We start from the raw sequence: 26,502 nt of genomic DNA on the forward strand, positions 1-26,502 counted from the left end.
GATGGATGGATGATGGATGGATGGATGGATGGATGGATGGATGGATGGATGATGGATGGATGGATGGATGGATGGATGGATGGATGGATGGATGGATGGATGGATGGATGGATGGATGGATGGATGATGGATGGATGGATGGATGGATGGATGGATGGATGATGGATGGATGATGGATGGATGATGGATGGATGATGGATGGATGGATGGATGGATGGATGGATGGATGGATGGATGATGGATGGATGGATGGATGATGGATGGATGGATGATGGATGGATGGATGGATGGATGATGGATGGATGATGGATGGATGATGGATGGATGATGGATGGATGGATGGATGATGGATGGATGGATGGATGGATGGATGGATGGATGGATGATGGATGGATGGATGGATGGATGATGGATGGATGATGGATGGATGGATGGATGGATGGACGGATGGATGGATGGAGGGATGGATTTCCCCTCTGCAACAGACATGCTGCATCCATGACTACCAAGCCCAGCACTGCAACACACCAGAAGAGGTAATAAAAGCTAGACTAGGAAGTCCAGAGTGACAGGGCCAGCAACAGGGCCAGGGACTAACCTGTGTGAGCAGTGTAGCCCCTGTGTGGGCAGTGAGGACCCTGGTTAGGGGTACTGGAGCTATGGCTCTTCCCAGGTTATTTGGATTTTAGGTGCAGAGAAGATTTAATCCAAACCAAAACATTCCCAGCAAAGCCTGTGCAGCTCAGACTTTTACCATCAGTAGTCATTGAGGTACATTTGCACTTGGAAAAGGGTTTTTTTTAGGCAGGGTATGAGGTTTCAACTTTGCTGACAAGATTTCTGACTGAAATGCAATCCCCTTGTATCTCCAGCCCATCATTCCGGTAATTGACACATGTAACCAAATCCATGGGATTTGCAGTACATTGTAAGGTGTGTGGCACAATTAGAAAGCTCTCCCAGGTCCAAATGGACTTCCAGATCTTCACAGCCCAGATCTCCAGGAGATGGCAGAAGAGCTTTGCTCAAGATGATGCTTGGTCTTGGTTCAGAGGAAAATGCAATCCAAGAATATAGGAGGCCAAACAGACTCAGATTTTGCTCCCTGCTCCCACTGCTGCCAGTTGAATTAAAACACATTTCAGAATATCAACCAAACAAAACCACCCTGGATGACTGAATGAAATAAAAACCCCAAAGTCACCATGATATCTGTCCCATGCAAACTTTGTCCCTCCCTTATCCATGGAACGATCTCTAAAAAACTTTGTGCTGAAGGACACCTAAAGGATTAACATCAGCATTGCCTCAAACTAAAACTATGCACAAGTCTTTTCCCAATCCTCAATTGGGGCATTTGAAATTATTTCTTTCCCATCAGTGTTCATCATTTGGTTTCCAGCCCCTGAGGCTGTGCTGCCTGGCAGGGCTTGGACAGGAGGATTTGCAGCAGTGTCAGGAGGGGTTGAAAGGGGCTCTGAGTTAACCAGAGCAAAGCTGGGGACATCAGATGTCCTTGTCCAGACCTGGCTTAACAGTGAACAACCCAAATTCACTCCAGCCCAATGCCAAATTTCCACATCCCACTGAGTCCAAATCCACCCTGTGGTACCAGAGAATGAACCCTCTTCCTCAGATCTTGTCCAGCAGCTCTGAGCCACACAGGACGAAGAATTTCCTAAAGTCCCCTTTGGTACATGAAGAAATTTAATTTTCCCTGAAATTTGGTTTTGTCCAGTTCTTATTCAGCAATTCCCTCCCATGCAGCTTTGATAAGAGCAAGAGGACAGAGTGGTGTCTCCTCCACTTGCTTCCCAAGAAATGGGGTCCAGCTGTGCCCCCCATCTCTTTCCACTGAGCCACAGTCCCTGTTTAAATGGGAATGATCCATGTGGTGACATGGGATCCCAAAGGACCCTCCTGAGATGGGGTATTCCCTTCCTCTCTGGTGCTGCACAAGGTCAGTGGGGCAGAGGGTTTGGGATCAATAGTTCAGCCAGAGTTCCCTGCTCACTCCACCAATGATGCCAATTTTAGCTTATTTGGAAACTTTTTCATTGAGTGCTCAAAATTGAGACTCGTGGGAAGATTTCAGCTCCAAAAGGATTAAAAGCAACATATAAATAATGGTCTGCTCTTAGGTATTTAGGAGGTAAAAAAAAAACAAAGCTAATTAAGCCTATTTGCAGTATTATGTCTGTCATAAACTCTTTAATTCAGTTCAAGTCAACTTGAGCCAGAAAAGGGATAAAAAGGAATAAGCCCTTTAGAAGACCTGTAGCTGGTGAGAGGGAAAGTCTCAGTGGCCTCCAAACAGCCAGTTAATGGCTTGGTCTGCTCTGAGACTGCTCTGTGCCAGCCCTGGAGGGAGCAGAAGTCAAAAATAGTTGTAAAAACCAGAAGGGCAACAAAGTCAAGGTAAAGAGAGCGTGAGTACACGCTCCTCACTGAGGAGGAATTGCTCAGAGCAGCTGTAAATGAGTGGCTGAACTGCTCAACTCCAGCAGATCCACACTGCAGAGCTGAGCACACAGGGCAGATCCCACAGCTCTGAGGAGAGCTCCATCCTATTGGAATTCAGCCCAATTCTGCCTGAAACTCTTCTTCAATCTAGCAACCCAAAGCAGCATCTTCACCCCTTACACTGCCAGTGAATTTTGATTTGAGCTGAAGGATTCCCATATTCTTTGCAGCACCAGCCCATCTCCATTCTGGCTGGTTTGTACCCATTGCCAAGACTGAGTAAATACAGATTTGTTACCTCAGGGACAATCCAGAGCCACAGCAGGATTAACCAAGAAAACCCTGGAGCAGGAAATACACTGTCAGAGTGCTGAACACCCAGAGAGGTTGTGCTACACCTACATTCACCTGGTGGCCAGGTCAGGGGGGCCTCACTGCCATTTCCAAAACTGCTCACTAAACCACAGCCACAAGAACTGAACAGGCTGTGTCTGGTGTGTTCAGCTAAAAATCAGAGGGAAAAACAAGGTTCAAAGTCAGGGCTCATGACTCTTTAACAGCCTGTGCTCTTTTCCCTGGGTCACCTTCCCTCACGCCTGCAGGGGCTGGACAAACCCAGCTTCTCAGGGCAGGGATTGTCACTCATGACTTGCTCATTTTCCAGATGCCCCAGTTCCTGTGGTTCCCAATTCCCTTTCAGAAGCTTTATCTGTCACTGGCACAGGACTGTGGGGTGTGGCACACCTCGGGCACCAGGCAGAGTGGGCTGCACATGAGACAGAAAGGTGATTGATTAATGGGGGGGAGGAGGAAGAGAGATGCGTAACTGGCACCATCACCCTGGATCTTCACCACAAAATCCCCCCCTTTGAGGCCATGTGCTGCAGAGGGGTGACTCCACAGCCCTCAGCTGTGGCTCAAGCACTGTCACAGAGCAATTCCAGGTGACCTGGAACAGCAAGGTTAAAATGTTGTTAAAACACACCTGGAGTCCAATATCCAAACTTACAGACCTGGGAGGTGATGGATATGAGCTCCCTTTGTAAACTGGTATTTCTGGGGCACAACTCTTGTGCCAAAATGAGGTTATTCAGCACCGTGTCGGTGATTTCACAGCAGAAAGGGTTCAGCCAGCTCCCCAGGAATGGCACTGGCCATCTCCCACTGCCAGGATCCTTTTGCCTTGGTGCAGGAGCACGGCTGTCCCTGCCACACCTGGAGCCAGTGTCCGGCTGTCACCTCCTCAGTCCCTTAATTCTCTTCTCTGCAGGAGCCAGGGCACTGAGAGCCCTCAGTGTCCCAGTGTCACCACCCCAATGCACTTCCAGGAGCGCACCTGGGCCGTGGAGAAGGAGGATATTCCCGCAGGGGTGAGTGCAAGTTTGAACTTGAGGGACATTTGTGGCTGCATCAGTGTTTGCACCGTCCCCACATCCCCCCCGCTCTGTCCCTCCTTCCTGACCCCACACCCGACAAAGCCTCTGCTTTCCCCCGGGCTCTCCCCAGGCTGCAGCATCTCATGGCCGAGGCAGGAGGAGCACAGCCCGCGTTCGGTGCTTCCTCTGCCCTCAGCAGAGCCGTGTCCCTGTCCCCCGCTGCTTCCCCGGACTCTCCTCGCCCCTCGGGCGCCGGCCCTACTGCTTGCAGCTGTACACCACCTCCTCCTGCATGCACTGCTGGCACTCCACGTAGCAGCACCACTGCACCTGGCAGTGGCAGGCGAAGGTCACCAGGCGGCTCTGGGTGTTGTAGCCCCTGCCGCAGCACATGCTGTCGCAGTTGCCCTCCCGGGAGCAGGTCCTGCCGGCGGTGCCCAGCGAGTATTTGCTGGGCCGGCAGAAGCTGGGCGAGTCCTCCACGTACACCAGGTCTGTGGGACGGGGCAGGAGGGGCTGCTTGGCCGAGGGGCCGTGTCTGTGCGGCCCCGCCAGCTCCGAGTGCCCCACGGCGTCGTTGCTGGTGCTGAAGACTTTGACGGCGTCGTCGTAGCGGAGCTTGAGGAGCCGCCCGATCTCGTGGAAGGGCGAGAGCTGCTTCCAGCAGGTCCGCACCGCGCAGGAGCCCGACACGCCGTGGCACTTACAGGTGGTTTTGAGGCCGTTCTTCACCGCCTGATGAGGAACAAGAGCTGTGGTTATTACCTGCCAGGACCTATAGCTGCGGTTATTACCTGCCAGGACCTATAGCTGCGGTTATTACCTGCCAGGACCTATAGCTGCGGTTATTACCTGCCAGGACCTATAGCTGCGGTTATCACCTGCCAGGACCTATAGCTGCGGTTATTACCTGCCAGGACCTATAGCTGCGGTTATTACCTGCCAGGACCTATAGCTGCGGTTATTACCTGCCAGGACCTATAGCTGTGGTTATTACCTGCCAGGACCTATAGCTGTGGTAGAGGCAATGCCCCAGATCGCAGATCTGTGCTGCAAGCACTTCTTTTTAATTGGCATTATTTCTATTCTATGGAGGAAAAAAATGTTAACAATTAAAAAAAACAAAACAAAACAAAAAATCCAGAAAAAAAAACAAAAACAAAAAAACCAAAAAAAACCCACAAAACCAAAACAAAACAAAACAAACAAACAAAAAAAATAAATAAAAACCCACCAAAGCAGAGGAATGGTTATGGAGTTGACAGGTGAACCACAGAGTGGATAGCCTGAGGACAACCAGTTGAATTCTAAATTCTTAAATAAGCTCTTACTAATTCTGTTTGGCACAGTAGGAGTAGTCAATCCTAAAACTGAGTATCTCCAACATGGTGACTTCCTTTTGGTATATTCAAATGAAGGCAGTGCTCTAATGAAACAATCAATTTGACTCAGTAAACAGAAGACAAGTCAGCCTGTAACCTACAGGTTAAAATGCTCTATCTGATGGTGTCTCTGACCCAAACCTGTGACAGGCCTTGTTCCATAGCAAGGTCACCAGCAGACTCAAAACTGATCTCAAGAGTTTCAGTCTTTAATCTGCTTCACACATGCCAGCAGTTCTAAGCTCCAGCTGTCCTCAGAACCCCCTGTGGCCCTGGCATAACCCCATGAGCCATTCAGCTGTGGAGTTTCACAGCTCTCACTGTGCTGTGTCTCCCTGTCACCCACCCTGGGACCACTGGAGGACACAGGATGCTCCTCTGCCACTCAACATGCATCTCCTCACACAAGAGCTCAGGAGACTTCCCAGGGACTCTCAGCACCACAAGGCTCAGGACACACAGGTGAACAGGTGTGGTTTGTGAGCAGGGCAGTGAACACCCCCTCACACACAGGATGGGTTGGAAGACTTGTACTGAGTCCAAAGCTCGTCCCAGACCTGCCAGTGCAGCTCCTACCTTGATGCCCACGTTGGTGTTGTGGATGTCCACCTTGGCCCGCAGGTCTTTGCCGATCCTCTTCTGCCCCAGGAACTTTTTCAGGAACTTGGTGCTGTACTTGAGGTTGTCCCCACAGACTCCCCACTGCCAGGCCTTGCGGTTCTCCAGGCCCGGGGAGTCGTCGCAGGTGCAGCGCTCCATGCGCCCCGCGCTGCACGCCCGCGCCAGCGAGTGCGTCAGGGCGGCCGAGGACACCGCGTACAGGAAGGCTGTTTCCTTAAAACCTGCATGGGAGAAGGATTGGGAGATGGGAGGAGCAGGAAAGGCAGCTCCCTGCCTCTCCTGCCTGTCCATGGACTAAACCCAAGCACAGTAATTAGAAGTACCAAGAGACAAAAGTCCTCGGTGTTCCCACACCATCCCCAGCAGAGGAACACAGATTGAGGAGATCCCTGCAGTGACACCCCGGGCTCACCCATGACTGGTTCAATGTGGACAAGGGAAGGGTGGCAACAGACAAACAGTCCTGGGGAAACACCCAGCTGCAAAAAGTGACAGCCACCAAGCTCAGTTTGTCCTCAGCACGGATCTGATTGGTGCAATTACAGACCATCACTGAAATCACGTTGTGCCATAAAATCAGGAAATCTGTAGTAGAGACTGAAAAAGTATCTTAAAATCCAACCTGTTATTTTAAAATGTTTATAATTGTGGCTGTAGCACTATTTTCCATGAAAAGGAAGGGTTCCATGTTGAAGGACATCTTGGCAAGAAGGAAAACTCACACACACGTGTGGGTTTTCTGAATTCCCTGTAAATTGTCTACTCCCAGTGACTGTGGGGGAGTGCTCTGAAGCTGTTCTCCTCCCCAAAGCAGGATTCCCAGCTTGGCTACAATCCCTGAGGCCATGGTGTGACTATGACATTTTAACCAGGAAACAAAGTACAGTGTCTGAATGAAAATTCAGTGTGGAGACATGAGAACAGGCAGAAACAGGAATATTCATGAGCTTCACAGAAGCTACAGAAACTCTGATTGACACAAACCTGACCCAAATGCCAAAATATTTTATTTATTTATTTGTTTATATTTACCTCCTCTCCTATTCCATCCTGGGGGAAATCTTAATATTTCCTCTAGAGTTCATTTGCAGGGAAAAAAAATATTAATGGGAAATTGTTAACAAGTCCAAAATTTAGGAATTAATGCAAGGAAGAGAGACAGGCTACTGATCAATAGCTCTGAGTGCATGAATGGGTAAGAAAAAATGGTATAGAAAAAACTGGTTTGTGGAAGATAGAGAACTTATACATCACATGGAATAAAATATAATGAAGCAAACAAATCTTCCACATGGGAAAATTCCAGATTTCCTTCCACATCAGAATCTGTTTTCCCCAATAATGAAATAGAGAGAAACAACCACAGAGGCTTGATCTAGACTTGCACTGAGCCCTGCCGGGAGCAAAGGTTGGAAGCCACCTCTAAAATTCACCAAGTCCAACCTCACATCTCTCCATCATTCTGTTCCCTCAGAGCATTCCCATCCAGCTGTAACAGTGGATCAGAACACTAAGTGCTGACATCTGAGTGATGTCCACCATAAACACGACCAAGAGAGCAGGACAAAGAGTTCTCCTGATGAAATGAAAGAGTGAAAAATGTGACTAATCATGAGCATAATGGTGAGGCTTCATTAGCAACTTCAACAGACTTCACAGGAGCTCTTTGGAACTGCAGAATTTTAGATAAAGATCTACCAGGATCACAAACATGAGGGGAGAGTTGGGGAAATATGGAGGAGATCAAGGAGATCAACCAACAATCTGCTTTCTGCCTCACCATTTTGGTTGCCATAACCACTGGGGCAATAATTTGCAATTAATCTTCCTGGTTGATGATCCTCTACAGAATTTCTCAGGGCACTCTAAAAATAATGAAAGAATGTCACCAAATCCACCAAAAGTTTTGTAAAAGCTGGAATGGGACATGGTCAGTACAGATTGTGGATGGCAGGACGATGTTTACCCATTTTCAAACCGTGTCTAACCCTCTCCAAAGGAGCTAAGAGAGGATAACTGATACTTGAGATCCTAAATCATCCTAGCAGCCAATCTCCAAATGCTTACCAGATTTCCAACCTCCCCTCTGACACACTGATCCCAGAAGGGAGGAGAACATTCCAGAGGCCCTTTCCCATGCCATGAGGAGCCAGCAGGCCCCGTCGGCTCCACAGCCCCTGCTAAATCTGACTCTGTGGATCACCACACTGCTCCTGCTATTTCTGATGCTTTGGTTTCCCCATGTAAGTCCTGGCCAGTTTTCAGCCCACTGGAAATCAGAGGCCATTGCTGTGGTCAGGCCACTGCAGACAGCAGCTACTGCAGATACCCAGCAGACTTTGAAACGTCTCCTTCCCCTTCAAACAAAGCTTCACCATCACCAAGCTGCCAAATGCTTGTCCGAAAAGTCTAAGGTGATTCCTCCACTTTGTCATGAGGAATCAATCACCATTTAATGGTTAACTCACAAAACAAATGAGGGAAGTTAAAGCTGTCCTTCAGCCCTTGTGGAAAGTGTGGCAGAGCAGCTGCTGGAGCTGGATTTTCAGGGGGACACACCACAAATGGCAGCAATCGGCTCCAAAGAGCACAATTTGGGATCTGAACAGAGGTTACTCCATGTGTCCTGCTATCTGTCCTCCCACAGTGACAACAGAGCTCCTGTCACCACAGGCAGTGGGGCCTAGAGCCAATTCCAGGCCCTCAGGGGCTGGGGCTGGGGCTGGGGCTGGGGATGGGGATGGGGATGGGGATGGGGATGGGGATGGGGATGAGGATGAGGATGGGGATGGGGATGGGGATGGGGATGGGGATGGGGATGGGGATGGGGATGGGGATGGGGCGGGGGATGGGGATGGGGGTGGGGATGGGGCTGGGGATGGGGATGGGGCTGGGGATGGGGAGGGGGGTGGGGAGGGGGAGGGGGAGGGGGAGGGGGAGGGGGATGGGGATGGGGATGGGGATGGGGCTGGGGATGGGGATGGGGATAGGGATGGGGATGGGGATGGGGATGGGGATGGGGATGGGGATGGGGATGGGGCTGGGGCTGGGGCTGGGGCTGGGGATGGGGATGGGGATGGGGATGGGGATGGGTCACTCCCCTGACCCCACTGAGTGTCCTGTCAGGGACAAAATGAAACTCTCGGTGCAGGGGGAACATCTGAGTGCAGATGTCTCTGCTGGGCAGTTTGGCTGCAAACATCCAGCACAGAGATGAATTTCATGAGGCTGAAGCAAACCAGCTCCCTCTGGTAGGACCTTCCATGTGTCCAAGCCTTGCCCTGAGCTCTCCAGAAGGATTTCTTAGCTTGGCAGCCTATAAATACAGAAGGATTTTGCTGCACCATTGTTGTGTGCTGTGGTGTGCTCCAGACCACAGGGAAAATTGTAACAGGAGGAGTTTAGCCATGGGGTGACTCTGCCAAAGGAAAGATGCTCAGGGTCAGAGGCTTTTCAATGCTGTAGTGAAGGAGTGTGAGCATTTCAGAGCAGGTGGAGGAGGCATCTCTCTGAAAACAACAGCAAAACCAACCAACCAAAAAAAGCCGTAGAAGTATAGAAAGATTTAGGATGGAAGGACTCTCGAGGTCTTTAGAACAACCTCCTGCTCAAAGCAGGGCTGGCTCCAATGCCAGCTGCTCAGGGCTTTGTCCAGCTGACTCCTCCAAATCTCCCATCATGGAAATTCTGTGTCTGTGAGTCATCACTCCTCTGTTGCACCATTCCTGGGTTCCTCATGACAACAGTGAAACCACTGCTGGGAGGTCAGGGTCCAACGAGCAGGAGGCAAAGGGATGGATGAAGGGATGGAAGGGTTGCAGAGGGTTCATTTCTCGAGAAGGGTTTTGTGAGTGGCTGGCTCTGACCTCTTTGCTAAAGGTATTTATTTCCCCAGATCACTGAGTTGAGATGAAATCCTGCTTTACCTGACTTCCAGCAGCCCCTAATGACACACCCAGGACACCAAAAGATCATCACTGCTTTACATGTTTTATAAAGACACCAACTGCCCCTGTGCAACTTGAAATCATTTAAACTGTAGCTATTTCCATGGATCTCTAAAGAAGTGGAGAAGGAATGCAGGAGGATTTTGGATGCATCACTGAGGAGTAATAGCTGTCCTCAGTGACAGTGGCCACAGAAAGCTTGCAGGTTGTGCAAAAGGAGTTTCCCAGTTGTACCCAGAGAACTATCAAGAGCAACAAATGGTGCAGACTGGTAAAATAAATCTGGCATTTCAAGAACCAGAAAACCCTTGGCTCATTTTTTGCTTGTTTGTTTTTTGGCATCTCTAGAAGTAAAAAAAGCACTACTGATCCAGATCAGTAACAGCAGTTTGTCTGTTGTGATTGCAAATTGAATGTGGCTTTTCACCTGTTGCAAAAATGCCCCCTCTCACTGGGAAGGACCTTTTTCACTCTCTTGCACTCCTAAGACCATTTAGACTGCTAAAAATGTGTATTTTTCTTTGTGATTTCTCTAGCACCATGGAGATATCAAATGTTTTAAACATTTCTAAAACACCTCATCACTACTGGGTGACAGGGGAGAGTTGCATGACCAACAATTTCCAAGAAAGTTCCAACAAATGTCACAAACTGCTCAAAAGTGGCAGCTGAAACCATTCCTGTTCTTTATGAAAGAAACAAACCCCTCTGCAAGCTAAAGGAAAATGAGAACTAATAATTGCTCCCAGACAAGTGTCCTGTCACACAGGGGGTGCACACAGCATACTTGGCTGTATTAAATCATCATTTGATCCTTAAGATTGTGTAATAAAAGCTTTCAAACACTTATCCCCATCTGCCAAAACAGGTTTGAAATTACAGGTGATATTTTATTTTGTCAGTCAGGAGCCCATGGAAATGTTAAGGCATGCCACTGCCAGATAATTAAATGTTTTTCAGCTATTTGAAGATGAGGATTATTCAATTGTCATTTTCAAGTTCTTTGAGGTTGATGAAGGTGCAGATGAGAGAAAGACATTCAAATGATCAAGAACAGCTCCTTCCACTGCCTGCTAAAAAATTCACACCAGAGCCTTGCAATGAAGAAAATCTGACCTTGCATGTGCTGACAATAAGATATTAAGTTGATATTTAATGTAACAAAAATTGATAATTTTAAAAGAAAACATTAAAAAGTTTTGATCCCAATGTTAATTAAAATTAGCATTGATTTTCATCAAAATTAATATTGGCTTCTTCAGGTCCTTTTTTTGAAAATGTTAAGTTGCTAAACATTATCAAAGGACTGAAACTCAATAAATCTGAAGACTGAAGCTTAGTGAGTGCTAATAGAATTTTTGAAGGGCTGAAACTCTGTAATCAGGCTTTGGTTGGATCAGGACAGGTCTGGCAAACCCTATATATGCATTCTCTGCAAATTTTTGTTAAGAAATCATTTCAGTGTCCATCTTAATTGAATTTTTCTTGAGCATTGGAAAGGTTTATGTTCCCTTCTACCTCAAATCCAGACCTCACAGGACAATTTCTTCATCTAAAGCATTTTGGGAAACAAAAAACCAGTGGGTCTTCTGTCCACTCTGCCCAAATTTCTCCAGATTTCTGTAAAAGAGTCTTAGGAGAGATTTGTCAACATGCACTGAGATGTGTGCATGCAGATAAGTTTAAATTCTGTACTTGAGAATAACAGAGGTTAACATAAACCAATATCCAAGGCACTAAAGGGATTTTTTTTTCTTTAACTGTGTCCTGCTGACCCTGATTTCCCACAGCATCACCCCAGCTGAGCAGGGAGCTCACTGCAAGGAGCCAGGGATGTGAACCTCCTCCCACCTCCCAGTCCTGACAAACCATGCTGGGAAGAGGAGGACAAGGCTCGTTTTGTGGCAAAGCAGCCTGAGCTGCCCAGCTCCCATGGCAGGGTGAGATGGAGCTCTCAGTGCTCCCAGTGAGATGGGAGATGGGAGATGAGATGGGAGATGATGGGAGATGGGAGATGATGGGAGATGGGAGATGATGGGAGATGAGATGGGAGATGGGAGATGATGGGAGATGGGAGATGATGGGAGATGATGGGAGATGGGAGATGATGGGAGATGGGAGATGGGAGATGATGGGAGATGATGGGAGATGGGAGATGATGGGAGATGATGGGAGATGGGAGATGATGGGAGATGATGGGAGATGGGAGATGATGGGAGATGATGGGAGATGGGAGATGATGGGAGATGATGGGAGATGATGGGAGATGGGAGATGATGGGAGATGATGGGAGATGATGGGAGATGGGAGATGGGAGATGTGATTGTGTCTCACTCTGCTCCATGTGAGGTTTAACCCATCCAGGGCTCCCCTGCACACCAGCTACCTTGTACCTCTCTTGAGCAGGCTGGGCCGGCCCTCCAGGCTGCAGTTCCAGCGCTCGCTGCGGAATTGGAACTGGCACTCCAGGATGCCCAGGCGGATCGCGTCCCGCAGCGTCTCCGCCAGCCCCGGCTCCCTCCGGCACAGCCGCTTCTGCTTGCGGGACAGCTGGAGCAGCTCGCACTGCTTCACGTGCCCCTGAGCCGGGCCGGAGCTCCCCGGGCTGCCCAGCGATGGGAAGTGGGTCAGAGCTTCTTTCCCGGTCAGGCTGGAAGGAAAGAAGCGGGAGAGGCGGTGAGTTGAGGATTAACCCCTGGGATCAGTCAGGGTCACGCTGGACGGGAGCTCTGAGCCGCCCTGAGGTGTCCCTGCCCATGGCACAGGACTGCGCTGGGTGGTCCCTAAAGCTTCCCAACCCAGTTTGGGATTCTGTGATGATTCGAAGATCACCATCGTGGAAAAGGTGAAGAAGGGAAGGATATTCAGGAAGCTGCGGGTTGGGATATTTTACCAGCTCAGAAATTAATACAGATTGATTAGATTGATTAGATCTGGGATCCCGTTCCCACCACCCACCCCGGCAAAGCCCCAGACTGATGCCATGGGGAGGAGGAGAAACACGAGTGTGTTGTCACCAGCAGCCCCATGGGAAGTTCTCTTGGCTCCAAGGAGAGAACGTGACAACACCCACTCATGGCTCACAGCCCAGCCAGTGTCACACACAGAGCCCTGGCTGCTGCTCTCTGTGTCACAGCTCTGTGCCACTCCAAAAAACATGAACCAGCTCCTTCCCAGGGTCTGTGTGCACTGCTACCACACCCCACAGCTTGGAAAGGCCAGTGGGAGGACACCACCAGTGACCACCTGCCTCCTCAAGCCTGAGTTTTGCTGGAAAACATAGCCTTGCCGAAAAAATACAGGAAAGGTCAAATAAAAATGTCCTGCCAAATGCAATGCCAATGCATTTATGTGTTAATGCAATTCAGCTGAAAAATGTCACAAATATTGGAGACAAATGGTTTCACTTTCCATGGCAAGACAATATTTCTCTTGCAAAACTAACCTGATATCTGCAGGATGCTTGAAATCACAGAGAAATTATTTTACTTTGATACAGGATTTGGGGGCTGAAAACTGGGAGCAGCCCCAGGAGTGCCACCTGATTCCCAAACCCAGATTCACAGAGAGCCTCAACCCCTGGCTCTGCCCCAAAAAATGCCCAAACCAGACAGATCAATGGAAATATTCTGGAACCTTTCTATTTGAACACTTCTCCTTCATGATGGAGGATGCAAGTCAAGCCCTGCAGCCATGATTTGAGTTCCCCCTGTGCTTTGTAGAAATATAAACTGTGTTCCTGAGCTGTTCCTGAGGTATTTTCTAGATCTCTCTGTAGTCAGCCCAGCCTATCCAGGAGCTGGAGCACAGCTCTGCTGGCCCAATCCCACAGCAACCTGTACCCATTCCCACAGGAGCCCACAACCCCCAGATGTGCTCACACACATGTAATTAAGAACAAAGACAATTAACTAACACACAGGCTCACCCAGAGATCTGCAAACTACCCAAGAACCTTGGAACCGTTGTGGATCACACAAGGATTGAACCTTGGAAACCAAGTGGGTGAGAAGGAACCCTCCTGTTGTCACTGCTGAACTGGAGGACAGAAACAGGAGCTGTCCCAGTGAGCCAAGAAATAAAGAGGCAATGCTGGAAAGAGAGACAGAGCTTTGGGGCCAGGTTCAGCCCGAGAAACTCCAATTAACACTGCTTAATGAGCTCCAGAGGGCAGCTCAGACTGCACAGCTCAGAGCCCTGCCTGGCTCAAACCCTGCCCAGAGGCTGCTGAAGGCAGACCTGAGCTGGAGGAAGCTGAGGGACACAAGATTAACCCAAGGCACTGAGACCAAGCCATGATGAAGCAGCTTGAGGGCTTTGCCTGGCTCACCTGGTGCTTGAAACCCAACACACTTTGGTGAACCAACCTGTTCACAGGGGTGGATGTCCCTGCCAGCACAAGCACACGCTGGGCACAAGCTCTGGAGCTCAAGATGTGCCAAAATTTGCATGGGCAGGAACAGGCTCAGAGGTCAGCAAAAGTCTGACAGGGATGTTCAGGCAGCACCCAGCTCAGGGGACAGTGCTGGGCTCAGCAGAGCTGTTGCTGTTATGTCAGAATAACAACCCTGAGCCAGGACCTGGACTTTGCCTGGCAGTGGGATTCCAGCACTGACATCCCAGAAAAGTGCACTTGTCAAGGAGTGGAGTGGGAATGTGGCTCCTCTCCCTTTGCCATGCAGTGTCTCTGCTCCCAGGCACCAAAGTTTCCCAAGTTCACAGGAAGAGGAAATAAGGAAGTGGAAGGTGCTACTGAAGAGTTTAAGAGCCTGATATAACAGCACAAATCTCTCACTGCTTGAGAGCACAGCCACAACATTCCCAAATTCCACGTACAAACTACTGACTGTCCCAGTGCCAACAGACCTGCCAGGCATCCTACCTCCCCAAAATCCCCTCTTGCCAGTCCCCATCCTCATTTTAGCATCCTCCATCCCAGCTAAAACATCTTTAATCCCTTGTCAGGTATTCCAGAAGGCAGCAGTGGTTTCACTGACTACTTAGACCACTCATCACCCTTCCCAGGAAAGGTGTGATCAGCCCTGAGCCCTTCCCTTTCCCAGGGGTTCAGAAGGAGCAGGAGCTCAGGGCAGAGGCTCAGTGACTCCAGAGCAGTCCCAGGGTATGACCTTAACTGGTTAAAAACCAGAACTGCAGGATAACTGCTCACTGTTCTTGCCATTCCACATGCTCATCCCAAGGGCCCACATATTGGCCAAAAATCCATGAATCCCTTCTGAGGGACAGAGAGAACAGGCAGTGCAAAGCAAGAGCCACTGGGTGAATGTAAAGTCAGAAATTCAGCCCTTGAGCAGACACAGTTTCATTAAAGGCTGTTGAGCTCCCCCAGGTTTGTTGGGAGGGTTGATGAATTTCAAGTGGCAGCTGTAAAGCCAAGGCTGTGAAGTTTTCTGTAGCCCAGGGGTGTCTGATTCACAAACAGGTGCTGACTCAGGAAGGAGAACATGTGCAAAGGTATTGCTGTGTGAAACGGAGAAAAGGTGGCAAAAGATCTTCAGGATTTACAAGAGATGTGATGAATGACACAAGCCAGGGATGAGCTGTCCTGGACAAGGTCAGAGAAACTCTAAAACCAGAGTAGAATTGGTGGGCAAAGGTTAAATACAGAACAGTGGAGAGGAGTCAACACAAATTCTGTGGAAAGTGGTCAGGCATCTTAAACCTGAAGGAGTCACTGCACACACGGAGCAAGGACAAGCCAGATGTTGCTGTCTGCTTGGACATGTACAGGTGACAGATTTCCAAAATAACTTGTGTAAGATAGGCTGGATGCCTTCCACAATTCCCACCAGGAGAAGGAAGGACACTAGGAAAACACAGGGTTGTGGAAGCAGGACTGGCCTCCAAGTGAGTAAAGATTATTCTGATCTCTAAAATCGAAGAATCAGGGGGAGTTGTGATAATTTATTAATTTTTAGACTTAAAATAAATGAGGCCGTAGTTAAACTTGCAGCCCTTCTCAGTGCAGGGTACAAGGAATGCTGAAGTAGCTGTATATTCATACAAACCATGGAAGACAAAGTCATAAAGGCACCATGAAACACAAAGATACTTTGACACAGGAAATTCTGGATGCACAGACTGCCAGAAGCTGGAAAAGATTCTGAGGGAACATCTCAGTCTTCCACCCAACTTCTGTTCATGCTTTTATCTCCACATTTGTTACTATCCAGTGCTGCTGAAGGTGGTGAAGCCACATCAACTTTGTCCTGAGTTTTCCAGTGCTGGGCAGGGATTATCTCAAGGAATTCCTTTGGCCCACCAGTGGCCAGTGGGATTTGGAAGAAGGCAGCATTGCCATTCTCCAGGCTCTGAATCAGGTTGGGCATTAATATTTGTAGAAGAAAAGCATCATAAAAACCTCTGAGGAATTTGATTACATTTCTAGAGCAATCTCAATGGTGCACAGCAAATACAGCCTGGGACCACACACAGAGATACCGAGTCTAATTAATCATTTTCATCACTCAAAGCAAAAGCTTCATAAGAAAAACACTTCCTAAAACTGGATCCAGCAACACTTTAAATTCTGAAAGAGGTAATGCAGCATCCTACACAGATAGTTTGTTGCACAGGAAAACCTACTTAATATTTATTAGTTTTTTATCATTATTATTATTATTTTTATTATTGTTGAGTTTCTGAAGTTGCAACACACGGAGTAACTTGGTTTTTCTCTAAAAAAGGAGGTCAGAAATAACCAGACAGACAGAACACAGCTAATGGAATAAGCAGTAAATTGGTTAATCCAGGTGACTGAAGCTATCCAGAACACACCTTTCTGTGAGTCTCCCTTGTGCAAACTCTCACACTTGTCACCTGAGGCAGGGCAATGTCAGCAGGAAATAATGATATAATGATATAAATAATCCCACCACTGCATTTGAGGCTCCCAGGATCAGGAGTCTCACGGTCAGAGCACAGACACAGCTCCCAGAACTCATCTCTCACACAACTTTCAATTCAGACAAGCAGCAGAGGAATTCAAGGAGGTGCCCAGGGCCATGCAGGTGCCAGTGGGAGCAGAAGCCACTCTTGGAGCCAGGACAGCCACAGAGTTTGCCCTGTGAGTGGAGCCTTTGCAGGCTCCCACCACAACTGTATTTTATCAGGGCAGAGCCAACAGCATCTGATCAAGATCAGAGTATGCAAACATTTGTACAAGATTAAATATAAAATATGCAGATATTTGGAGTCAGGAAAACTGCATCGTTTTAGATGATTTAGAGTTTATTATCTACAGATCATACAGCAAAGAAAGTGAACTCTTTGAATTAATGCACACCTGCTCGCAATCTGAAAGAACAATAAGGATCTCCAACTTTATTTCTCTCTCCTTTTCTGTCTAAGCACTTTGCTAAATTCATCTATTTCCTTTAATCTCCTTCCAGCCACATTCCATGCTTAAGAGACTTTTAATGAGAGCCTGTTCCTGTGCAATGCCCAATGTCCTCTGGATCTGAAAGGTCTTAAAAACCAGTAAAAATATGCCTTTCCTACCTCTCCCAAGGAAGGAGAAAATCAAAGCAGCCCACAACAGGACTCCATATCTGATTTCAGGGGCCTTTCATGTTCCACAGGAATATCTCCACCCCATGGAGAGCTGTGAGAAGCCTTCAGGAAAGGCTGAGAGAATGTGGGACATGACGGATCGAACCAAGGTCTCTGCAGTGCACAGAGGTCCCAGCTCTCCTCTGTCCCCAGCAGCTCTGTCAAACAGAGTTTTCATCCTGTCAGAAACAGCACAATTTAATCCTCCCTGTTTGTCCCTGGAGAAAGGATGGCCTGTGAGTGTTGCACTGCTGTGAATCAGGATGGTTCCTCTGCTTTGTGCCCCCACTGCCTGCAAAGGAGGTGGCAGAAATCCCCAGAGCATCTGAACTATAAATCTCAATAATCAATATTGAGATTTAACAGCTGATATCAAAGCTTTTTACTTTCCTCCATCAGAGCTGTCATTTCAGCCCCTCGGGCAGGTGTCTCTATACCTGTTATCCCCCAGGTTTTCTATCAAGTTTCTGCTCCTCACAAAGAGAAAAAGCTTGAATTAAAATCTCAGATGAGTTCACACGACATTGTGAGTCAGAATCCTTTGAGATGGATTGTTTGCTGTTTGCTGCAAGCCCTGCCTGGGAGCAGTAACAGATGATGTGTCCAGGTCCAGACTCATTTTTTACAAAGAATTCTGAAGTTTCACAGAGAACAGGATATAAAATTCCTGCATCAGAAGAGCTGCCAGTTTGGGAGGAGAGGCAGTAACCAGGTCAGGCTCCTGCACAGGGCTCTCCATCCTCACCTGCTCTGGGCTCCCACAGTCTGGACATCCTTGGTTTGGCTCCTTCCACCTCCCAGCTCAGCCACATGAAATATCTCCATGTGGATCCCAATTCTAGGGCAGCTCCAGGGCTGATCCCAGCCCAGGGCAATAACTGGGCAGTCATTCCAGGGGAGAGCAGATTTTCAGTCTAAGTCCAGACTGGCCACATTCCCCAGAGCATTCCTGGCATGAAACACTCAGCACCCAGTGGGATGGGTTTTTAGAACCTGTGCTACACTGAGATAGTGACTAAAGAGAGTCTGGGAGCTGAAGAGAATCAAAAAACATCCATGAAAAGCCTTTCTCTCTGCAGCCCCACAGCCCCTCTGCTGCTTCACCACAGACTCCATCCTCAGTCTTCCCAAAATCCCAGCTGAAAGTTTCCTTCCCTCTCCATTTCTACTCTTTCTCTCTCTTTTTTAATACAATACCCAAATATTCTGTGTGACTGACAGTGACAACAATGAGGCTGTAACAAATCTTCCTGAAGGAGGATTTGTCCTTTGAGGAGCAAGGATGCAGCCTGTAAATAATATCAGCATTTAATTATCAGCTCAACAGGAAGAGAAATATCCCCAGAAACCTTTCCAGGAGCACTCAGAACTGGACACCAGAATCACTGTTTGAGGTGCATTTGGGGCATTAGATTTATCAGGGAAATGCTGCAATAAGATGTTTACCAAGGAAAATAATGGAATGTGGGTAACTGGGCTAATGGGATGGAAACCAAGGCTCACTGGACATGTCTTAAAAGACACAGGAGATGTGAGGACAGCTGTGTTCTCATGTGTAGGGATGATGATATTTACTTTAAGGTGTCATTTGATGCTGTTTCCAAAACTATGCAAGGCCCAGCTTCAATAGCCCTGCAAGCCACGTGCTGTTTTTATCCTCTAATAGCCCCAAAAAAATCCTTCCATCAGGAGATGAGCAAAACTTGTGCCAATGGCTTTGGTGGAGCAGAGCCAGCACTAAATACAGAGGGCATGGGCAGGCAAGAGGAGCTGTGAAGCTGTGAGCAGGCAGCACATCCTGTGAGATCCCACCACAGGTATCCCAGGATGAGTTATAAAGAAATCTGCCCATGGAGCAGGGGCCAGCCTGGCCCATGGAGGAGACACGTCCCAGCCTGTTCCAGAGAGGCCTCCCCAGGAGAAGGCTTTGATCAGGTTTGGTACTTCCACCTTCCCACCAACCTCCTGCCTGGGGTAGGTCTGTTCTGGATTCTGCCCTGGGAGAAGTTCTTTGCCCTCCAGCACATCCTGAATGCCTTTTTTCCTTGTGAAACATGAACAAGGAGACAACAGGAGGCTTAGAGCCTTTAATGAGGTCTGGAGACATTCCCACCACCTGAGGAGTTGAACATCCTGAGAGGAAAAGCATGAAAAGGAGGGAATGCTTTACAGGAAGCTGCAGGGTGGGGGAGGATTGAAGCAAAGGTGGGAGAAAAACCAGCACAAAGGGAGTCAGGAGGTGATGACACTGGACACTCCTGGATTCCTGCATCCAGAGAGCCAAGCAAGCCCAACACAACCCCAGCAACAGCCAGGCCACCTTTCACACAGCTTGTTTTCTCTCCCTCTCCTAAAGGCAGGTTTTAATTTCCCCCCTGTGGACCCAGCAGCAGGAGTTCAGGATCTGCTCAAGCACAGCCAGTGCACAGACACCAGTGAGCCAACAGCTCCAGGTACTGGGAATGGGGTGGGAGCTCTGCCCACAGCTGCTGTCATTTAAAAGATATCCCCTTTGTCCTAAAACCATAATACAAAAATTGCTTCCCACTGCCAGAGGGCAGGGCTGGATGGGATATTGGGCAGGAATTGTTCCCTGGCAGGGTGGGCAGGCCCTGGCACAGGGTGCCCAGAGCAGCTGGGGCTGCCCCTGGATCCCTGGCAGTGCCCAAGGCCAGGCTGGACATTGGGGCTGGAGCAGCCTGGGACAGTGGAAGATGTCCCTGCCCATTGCAGAGGATGGGACTGGGTGACTTTAAAGGTCCCTTCTAACCCAACCCATTCTGGGTTGCTCTGAATTTATCCATTACGATGCTGTGCTCTCTCTGGCAAAACTGTTTTCTGTATTTAAAGGTGAGCTGCATCTTTGCCAGGCCCTTAGACTGTTTTTGCTGGACTATCCCATACACTTCATGCTTTACCTTTGCCCTGATGGGATCAAACTTGGCGTTTCCTTCACCCTTTGAACCAAATACTTCTCCTTTGCTACATCCACAGCAGAATAGGCTCAGGTCCTTGGTGACCATGTTGCCACCAAAAGCCTCCTTCACCTGTCCTTCCATCTTTTCAGATTTTCTCCATTAAGTGTTTAGAAAGGCACTATTTGGCTCACAGGTTTAGGTCTCTCCTCTTTGGCTAAATGCAGAAGCAGGCCACTGACCCAGGGTCCCCAGTCCCCTCCAGTTCAGTAATAGTTTGAGACTGGTTTTCTCCTAAACCAAGCCACATCAAACATTAACTTCTAAAATATTCAAGTTCCTCTCGAGTCTATCAACTCAATTTTGTATCTGAAATCACCCATGTATCACCCTGCTCATCACCACCAAACTCACTGAGTTCTTAGACTTGGGTTCCTTCTTTTGATTTTCAGGTGGAGAGGTGAGAATACACAGGACCCACCTGTGTCAGACCCCTCGAGGGGAAAAAAACACTGAAAAGTGAACCTACAGCCTCAGCTGCTGAGCTGTGCATGGTCTAGAGGCAGCACACACAGATTCCATGTGCCCAGAAAGCCGCTTGTACCAATAAATCATCGACACAGAGCAAAGCATCACTCAGGTTGGTCTAACAGAGTCCAGCTTGAGCTGTCAGTGACAGCTCTGTGTTGTTATCTGGAAGGGCAGCACAAATTTGTTCACTTCCCCTGGCACTGCCACGTGCACATCCCTGTGGCTGGAAAGCCAAACTCTCCCTGCAGCCCAAACCCTTCATGGAGTGAGTGCTGACATGAGCCCAGAGAGACTGGGAAAGGGGAGCCCCCCTCAGCAGGGACTTAGGTGTCAATTAGGCTGAAGGACACAATTAATAAATTTAAAATCCAGATGATTTTAGGAAGTTTTGCAGCAGGAATGAAATAACAGCTGTGTCCTAGGTGAGAAGTGCCAAGCCAGCAGACACTTCCCAGCAAACGTGGAAAGAAGAGTCTGGCAAGTGGTGGGAGGGTCAGTGGAGAGGGAACAGGACCCTCCACGTGTGCAAAGCAGCACAGACCAGTCCTGAGTGCTACAATCACTGAATTACAAATGCCCGTGTCTGTTCTACCCTCACCAACAGCTCTGATTGCCGTGAGTCTGGAAATCCTGCCTGAGGAGCAGCTCACACAGAAAACAAGGCAAAACCCCCCAGAACATTCTGCATGGGAAATTCTGCCTTGACCCAGCCTGTTACAAACCCATCTTTGCCTTTATCCCAAGCAAACCAAAACGTGAGGGGAAGGCACAAACCCAGGGACAGCTGTGCCCAAGTGATTCCGATCCTGCAGTGTCCCGGGCTGGAGCAGCAGCTCTGCCTCCATCCCTGGGCTGGCTTTAAGCCGTAGAGCCCCGCAGCACCTTCGTGTCCCCCATCCCTGCCCGCTGAGCCCTGGCTCCCTGTGCCAGCCCCATCCTCCCACCTTCTCCCCAGAAAAGCAGCCTGCAGGGCGCGATCAATGCCAGCCACTGCCGGGGCTCATTCGCACCCTGAGCAGACCCGGAGCACACTCCAGGGCTATAATCCAGTTTTCCTCCCAGCCCACAGAATCTCCCACCCGTTTCCGCATCCCGCCCTTGCAGAGGAGGTTGATCCTCCCTTGGTCCCCTCTGTCCGGGCTCCCGCGTCCCCTTCCCGCAGCCCCTGCCCCGCCTGGCCCGGCCGGGACGGTCCCGCGGTGCCCGGGGCGGTGCGGGGGATGCTCCGGGCGCTGCAGGTGCGCGGCTCGGCCGGGACCCCCTGGCAGCGATGGGGACGAGCCCGGGGACCGGGGCAGAGCATCCACGGGGGGCTGCGCTCCCGCAGCCCCGGGCTGTCCCAAGGAAGCTCCGCATTCCCTCCCGGCGCTGTCCCAAAGGACGCTCGTGCTCCTCCCCGGGTCCCGGCGCTGCCCCACGGACACCCCGAGCTGCCCCACGGACACCCCGAGCTGCCCCATGGACACCCCGAGCTGCCCCACGGACACCCCGAGCTGCCCCACGGACACCCCGAGCTGCCCCGCGGACGCTCCTTCCCCCGTCCCCGGGTCCCGGTGCCGCCCCACGGACCCTCGGCTCCCCCCGGGTCCCCGGCTCGAAGGCGGTGCCGGGGCCGGTCCCCGCGGGCGGTGCTGACCCGAAGTAGGCGGCGGCGGGCGGTGGCGGCAGGAGGAGGAGGAGGAGGAGGAGGATGCGGCTGAGTTTGGCGGCGGAGCGCATGGTGCGGGCGGTGCCGGTCCCAGCTCGCTGCGGGCCGCCCGGCGCCGCGGCTCTTTAAGCGGGAGGCGGGGCGGCCCCGTCCCGTCCCGTCCCGTCCCGTCCCATCCCGTCCCGTCCCGTCCCGTCCCGTCCCGTCCCGTCCCACCGCCGCCGGGAACCCCCGGGGCTCCCTGGGGACCCGCCGCCCCCCCAGCCTCGGGGACGCCGCGCCGGGTCCTTCCATCCCCGCGGGGTCCCTCCATCCCCGCACAATTCCTCAGTCCCGGCGGGATTCCTTCACCCTCTCTGAGCCTCTCCATCCCCACGGGATCCCTCCATCCCTGCTGGATCCCTCCATCCCCACGGGATCCCTCCATCCCCATGGGATCCCTCCATCCCCACGGGATCCCTCCATCCCCATGGGATCCCTCCATCCCCACGGGATCCCTCCATCCCCGTGGGATCCCTCCATCCCCGTGGGATCCCTCCATCCCTGTGGGATCCCAAGGTGACTCTCAGGGCTCTGTGCCCCCAGACCCCGGCAGGACTCGGTGGGGCTCAGCACCGGGCTCCGGGATGCCCGGCAGTGCCCCATGGAACGATAGCTGTGGGTGCAGCAGGGGAACATCCCATTTCCCTGCCTTTGGGAAGTTGTTAGGGCAGGGAAGCGTCAGGGAAGAGGTGAAGAGGCACCTGCTGTGCCCAGCACATCTCTCCTGCTGCAGCTCGCTGCTCTGCTGTTCATGGATGCAGATCCCAGCACATCCTGCACGGAGCAGCTCCCACAGATACACGTAACCAAACATGCACTGCACAAGTGACACCTCCTAGAAATGCTGGGGGGAAGGAGCCTTTGGAGGTCTCCAGACAAATCTCCCATCCCAAATCTAGGTCTGGCCAAGTCCTGCAGACCCCCAAGGATGCCCATCCCCACAGCTCCCCAGGCACTCGTCCTACAGATGCACAACCCTCCAGGGGAAGGGGTTTAACATCCAGCCTCATCCTCCCAAGTGCAGTTACACAAACCTTCCAAGGTGGCAGGCTGAGAAAATCAGCACGTCCTAGAGACAAAGAATCCCAGCAGGATCCTCAGGTGCCTCAGGATTTGGAGGATAAAGACCTGTTCTCTGCTACTGGGACTGGTGCTGCTCTCCAGTCTGCAGCTGGGCTTGTCCTTTTTTGTTTCCCTTCTGGCACTTCCCCAGGGCAGAGCATCCCTCAGCCCTGTCCCCCTGCCTGGCAGAGATGAGCTGTCAAGGACTGGTGATTTTAGGAGAGGGATTGAGGTAAGCAGGTTCAACAAGAGCAGTCACCACCTCACACCAGTCCTGCTACAGAAGGAAGAGGAAGCCCTGCTCTCATCCTGTGCTCTGTCCTGAGCTGGGCTCTGCCCCTGGCCCTGGTGGCACAGGAGGTTGGGCAGGGCTGAGTGTCACAAAAGTCTGTAACTTCATGAAGGGGGTAGCAGATACCATGAAAAATGGGGTGAAGAAGGGCAGTGTAACTGTTCCAGCCCTTTCAGAGCTCCCCAACACCCAGGACTGTCCTAGGACCCTCCTGACTCCCCATGAACTGCTCAGCTGCAGCCTCACCTCAACCTTGCTGCCCAAATATTCAAGGAGCAGCAAAGTTCCATTTCCCTGCCCCTCTGAAAAGTTCTTCTCCTTCCCTGCTCTTGGCAGGGCTCATCAGGTGATTTGCACAGAGATTTGCTGTTTTTATCACCCCTGTTCAGGGATGTTTGCATAAGAAACACTTTTAGTGCTATTTTTCAAAGAATCACAGAATGGTTTGGGTTGGAAGGACCTTGCAGCCCATCTCATTCACCCCCCTGCCATGGGCACCTTCTACTAGACCAGGTTTCTCCAAGCCCTGTCCAACCTGGCCTTGGACAGTTCCAGGGATGAAACATCCATATTTTCCAGTGAATTGTACAGGAATGACTGGGAGAGGGGGTTGCTTTTGATAACCCTCTCATTTTTTTACTCACTTCTTGCTACCACAACATTATACAGAGGATATGGACATCAGCATTTTCTGAGAGCACCTCAGGGAATGCATTTGTACATTCATGAATAATTTTCAGCCACAGTGTGAAGATCCCAGGCAGATCCTGGGAGCAGCTGAGGAGGAAGGCAGTTCCCTGAGAGTGGAACCACGTGGAGAGCACCATGCTGTGCTCCCCAGGGTCACATCCAGGCCTTGATGTCTTTGGCAAGGAAGGTCACAGCGCAGCCTCTGCAGTCCTGCTGGGAGTTGCTCTCCAGATTTTCATGCTCTGGAGCACCACAGTCACAATCCTTTGGGTTCTAGAACAGCCCAGATCCCTTTTCTCAGACTCTGGGAGAAGCTGTGACACCTTTAAGCCCCTCCTGGGTGTTCAGCACCTCAGTGTGTCAGGAACCTGCCTCGATGTGTTCTCCCCATCCTGCCTGGGGACAGGAGCACTGCTGGGCAGAGTTCCCACAGCACCTCTGCCCAGGGACCAGAGGGAATGGGAGGGGTGGTGGCTTTGGGCAAAGCTGTGGCAGGTGAGGGGCTTCCAGTAGTTCTGGAAACTCTTGGAAGCTCCAGTACTGCTCTGCCCATGACACAGATTCCCAGGAGATCCATGAAGCCTTGCAGAGGAAGGAAGGAGTCCTGGACCCCACAGGACTGTGCAGCTCCAGCCAGACCTGCTGAGGAGGGGTGGAGGGGGCTGGCCAGGACCCAGGTGATGAAGTGCCTGCAGAGGACAATCCTGTGCTGATGTTTGAACCCTTCTGTCCCAGGCAGGGAATCCCAAGGACAGCTCACAGGGGGCTGCCAAGGGAGGCAGATCAGCAGTGCTGGGGCAGAGGGCCCAGACACCTCTCCTGGGAGGTGTCTCTGATGTGAGCAAGGGACCTTCCCATAGTTTGGAGGCCACATTTTCACACCCCCAGCAGTATCTGTTTATATTGGTAGAGTTGTGGTTGGCAGGACACATTTTCCCTTCTGGCTGAAGGCTGTGGAAGTGTCTGGGGGCAGGTGGGAGCTACAGGGCAGATGGAGGAGCAGCCACACTCCCTGGTGTTACAGCTGGGGCTGACTGAGCCCACCACAGCCCAGATGAAGCAATGTCTGCACTGAAGAGCTGCCAGCAGAAAAGGCTGAGCTCCTGGGCCAGCTGAGCACACCTTGAGGCCGTGGAGGGGGTCTGTGACCTGCCCTTCCTGGTCCTGGTTTGTTCTGCCAGCAAAGGGGAGCCTGGGAGAGGTGTTGAGCTGAGGAAGGACAGCCCTGGCTGTGCCTTCTGCTCTTCTCACGGCAGGACAGCTGCAGATGAGTCTTCAGCAGATGTCCAAGTGACAGTGTGTGGGACAATGTGAGTGCCCTTCTTGTCCCCAGACCTCTCTTCCTTGGATTATTGTGCAGCTGCTGTAGCAGGGCCTGTCCCCACAATTCCTGCCTTGCGTGAGCTGTGAGAGAGCCCAGCGTGGGAGGAGAGGTGTCCAAGGAGGGAGGAGCTGTCCTGAAGTTGCTCTTGGGGAAAATCCAATGAAGATTGGTTGGGCAGTGAAGAGCTGGGTCAGAAGGAGGATAAAGAGAAGATGAGTCGGTGTGTGAAGAAAAGATGTCAGGAGGGGCACCAGACAGACCTGGAGGAGGACAAGGTGGTGGAGCTGGGCATGAAGCAAGTCCAAGAGCAGGAGTGTGAGTGGCTCCGTGCTGCCTCAGGACTCTGCTCCAACAGCACAATGGGAAAAGGCTTTGCCAGAGGCAGGGCTGAGGCTCAGGTGTGCTGAGGACTCTGGAGAACAAGGCTGGAATTCATCAGGGGACAGCAAAACTGGTGAAAATAGGAAGGCAGCAGGAACACCTGAGAACCTGAGGGGTCCCTCTGAATGGGTGAGGCTGCTCTCACTGTTCCACTGCACAGACCAAGGCCAGGGCTCAGGCTTTGCCATGGGGCTCCCAAGCCAGCAAAACCAATGAGAGCCTGGAGAAAGAACAGTTGTCTTCTGTCCTGGCAAGC

The 26,502-nt window shown here is 50.8% G+C and overlaps 1 protein-coding gene across 1 annotated transcript; it reads right to left on the reverse strand.

Moving 5' to 3' along the window:
- Window positions 1-4,097: 4,097 nt before the first annotated feature.
- WNT9B (Wnt family member 9B) lies at window positions 4,098-22,564 on the reverse strand. The gene is made up of 4 exons (XM_005532626.2): window positions 22,444-22,564; window positions 12,183-12,439; window positions 5,798-6,063; window positions 4,098-4,574 (listed from the first exon to the last, which is right to left on the reverse strand). The coding sequence occupies exons 1-4, from the start codon at window positions 22,524-22,526 to the stop codon at window positions 4,098-4,100; spliced, it is 1,083 nt and encodes a 360-aa protein (XP_005532683.2). The 5' UTR covers window positions 22,527-22,564.
- Between the last annotated feature and the right edge of the window lie 3,938 nt (window positions 22,565-26,502).

This window comes from Pseudopodoces humilis, chromosome 29 (genome assembly GCF_049639895.1).
Source record: "Pseudopodoces humilis isolate 2021_Gansu_Grassland_sample_001 chromosome 29, ASM4963989v1, whole genome shotgun sequence".
Lineage (NCBI taxonomy): Eukaryota > Metazoa > Chordata > Aves > Passeriformes > Paridae > Pseudopodoces > Pseudopodoces humilis.

What these genes read in the sequence shown, in the direction of transcription:
- WNT9B (XM_005532626.2), bottom strand. Translation starts at nt 22,526, where the DNA reads ATGCGCTCCGCCGCCAAACTCAGCCGCATCCTCCTCCTCCTCCTCCTC. An exon ending in GCCCAGCCTGCTCAAGAGAG is followed by an intron (nt 6,064 to 12,182) that starts GTACAAGGTAGC and finishes TCTCCCATGCAG; the next exon opens with GTTTTAAGGAAACAGCCTTC. An exon ending in ACACCAACGTGGGCATCAAG is followed by an intron (nt 4,575 to 5,797) that starts GTAGGAGCTGCA and finishes GTTCCTCATCAG; the next exon opens with GCGGTGAAGAACGGCCTCAA.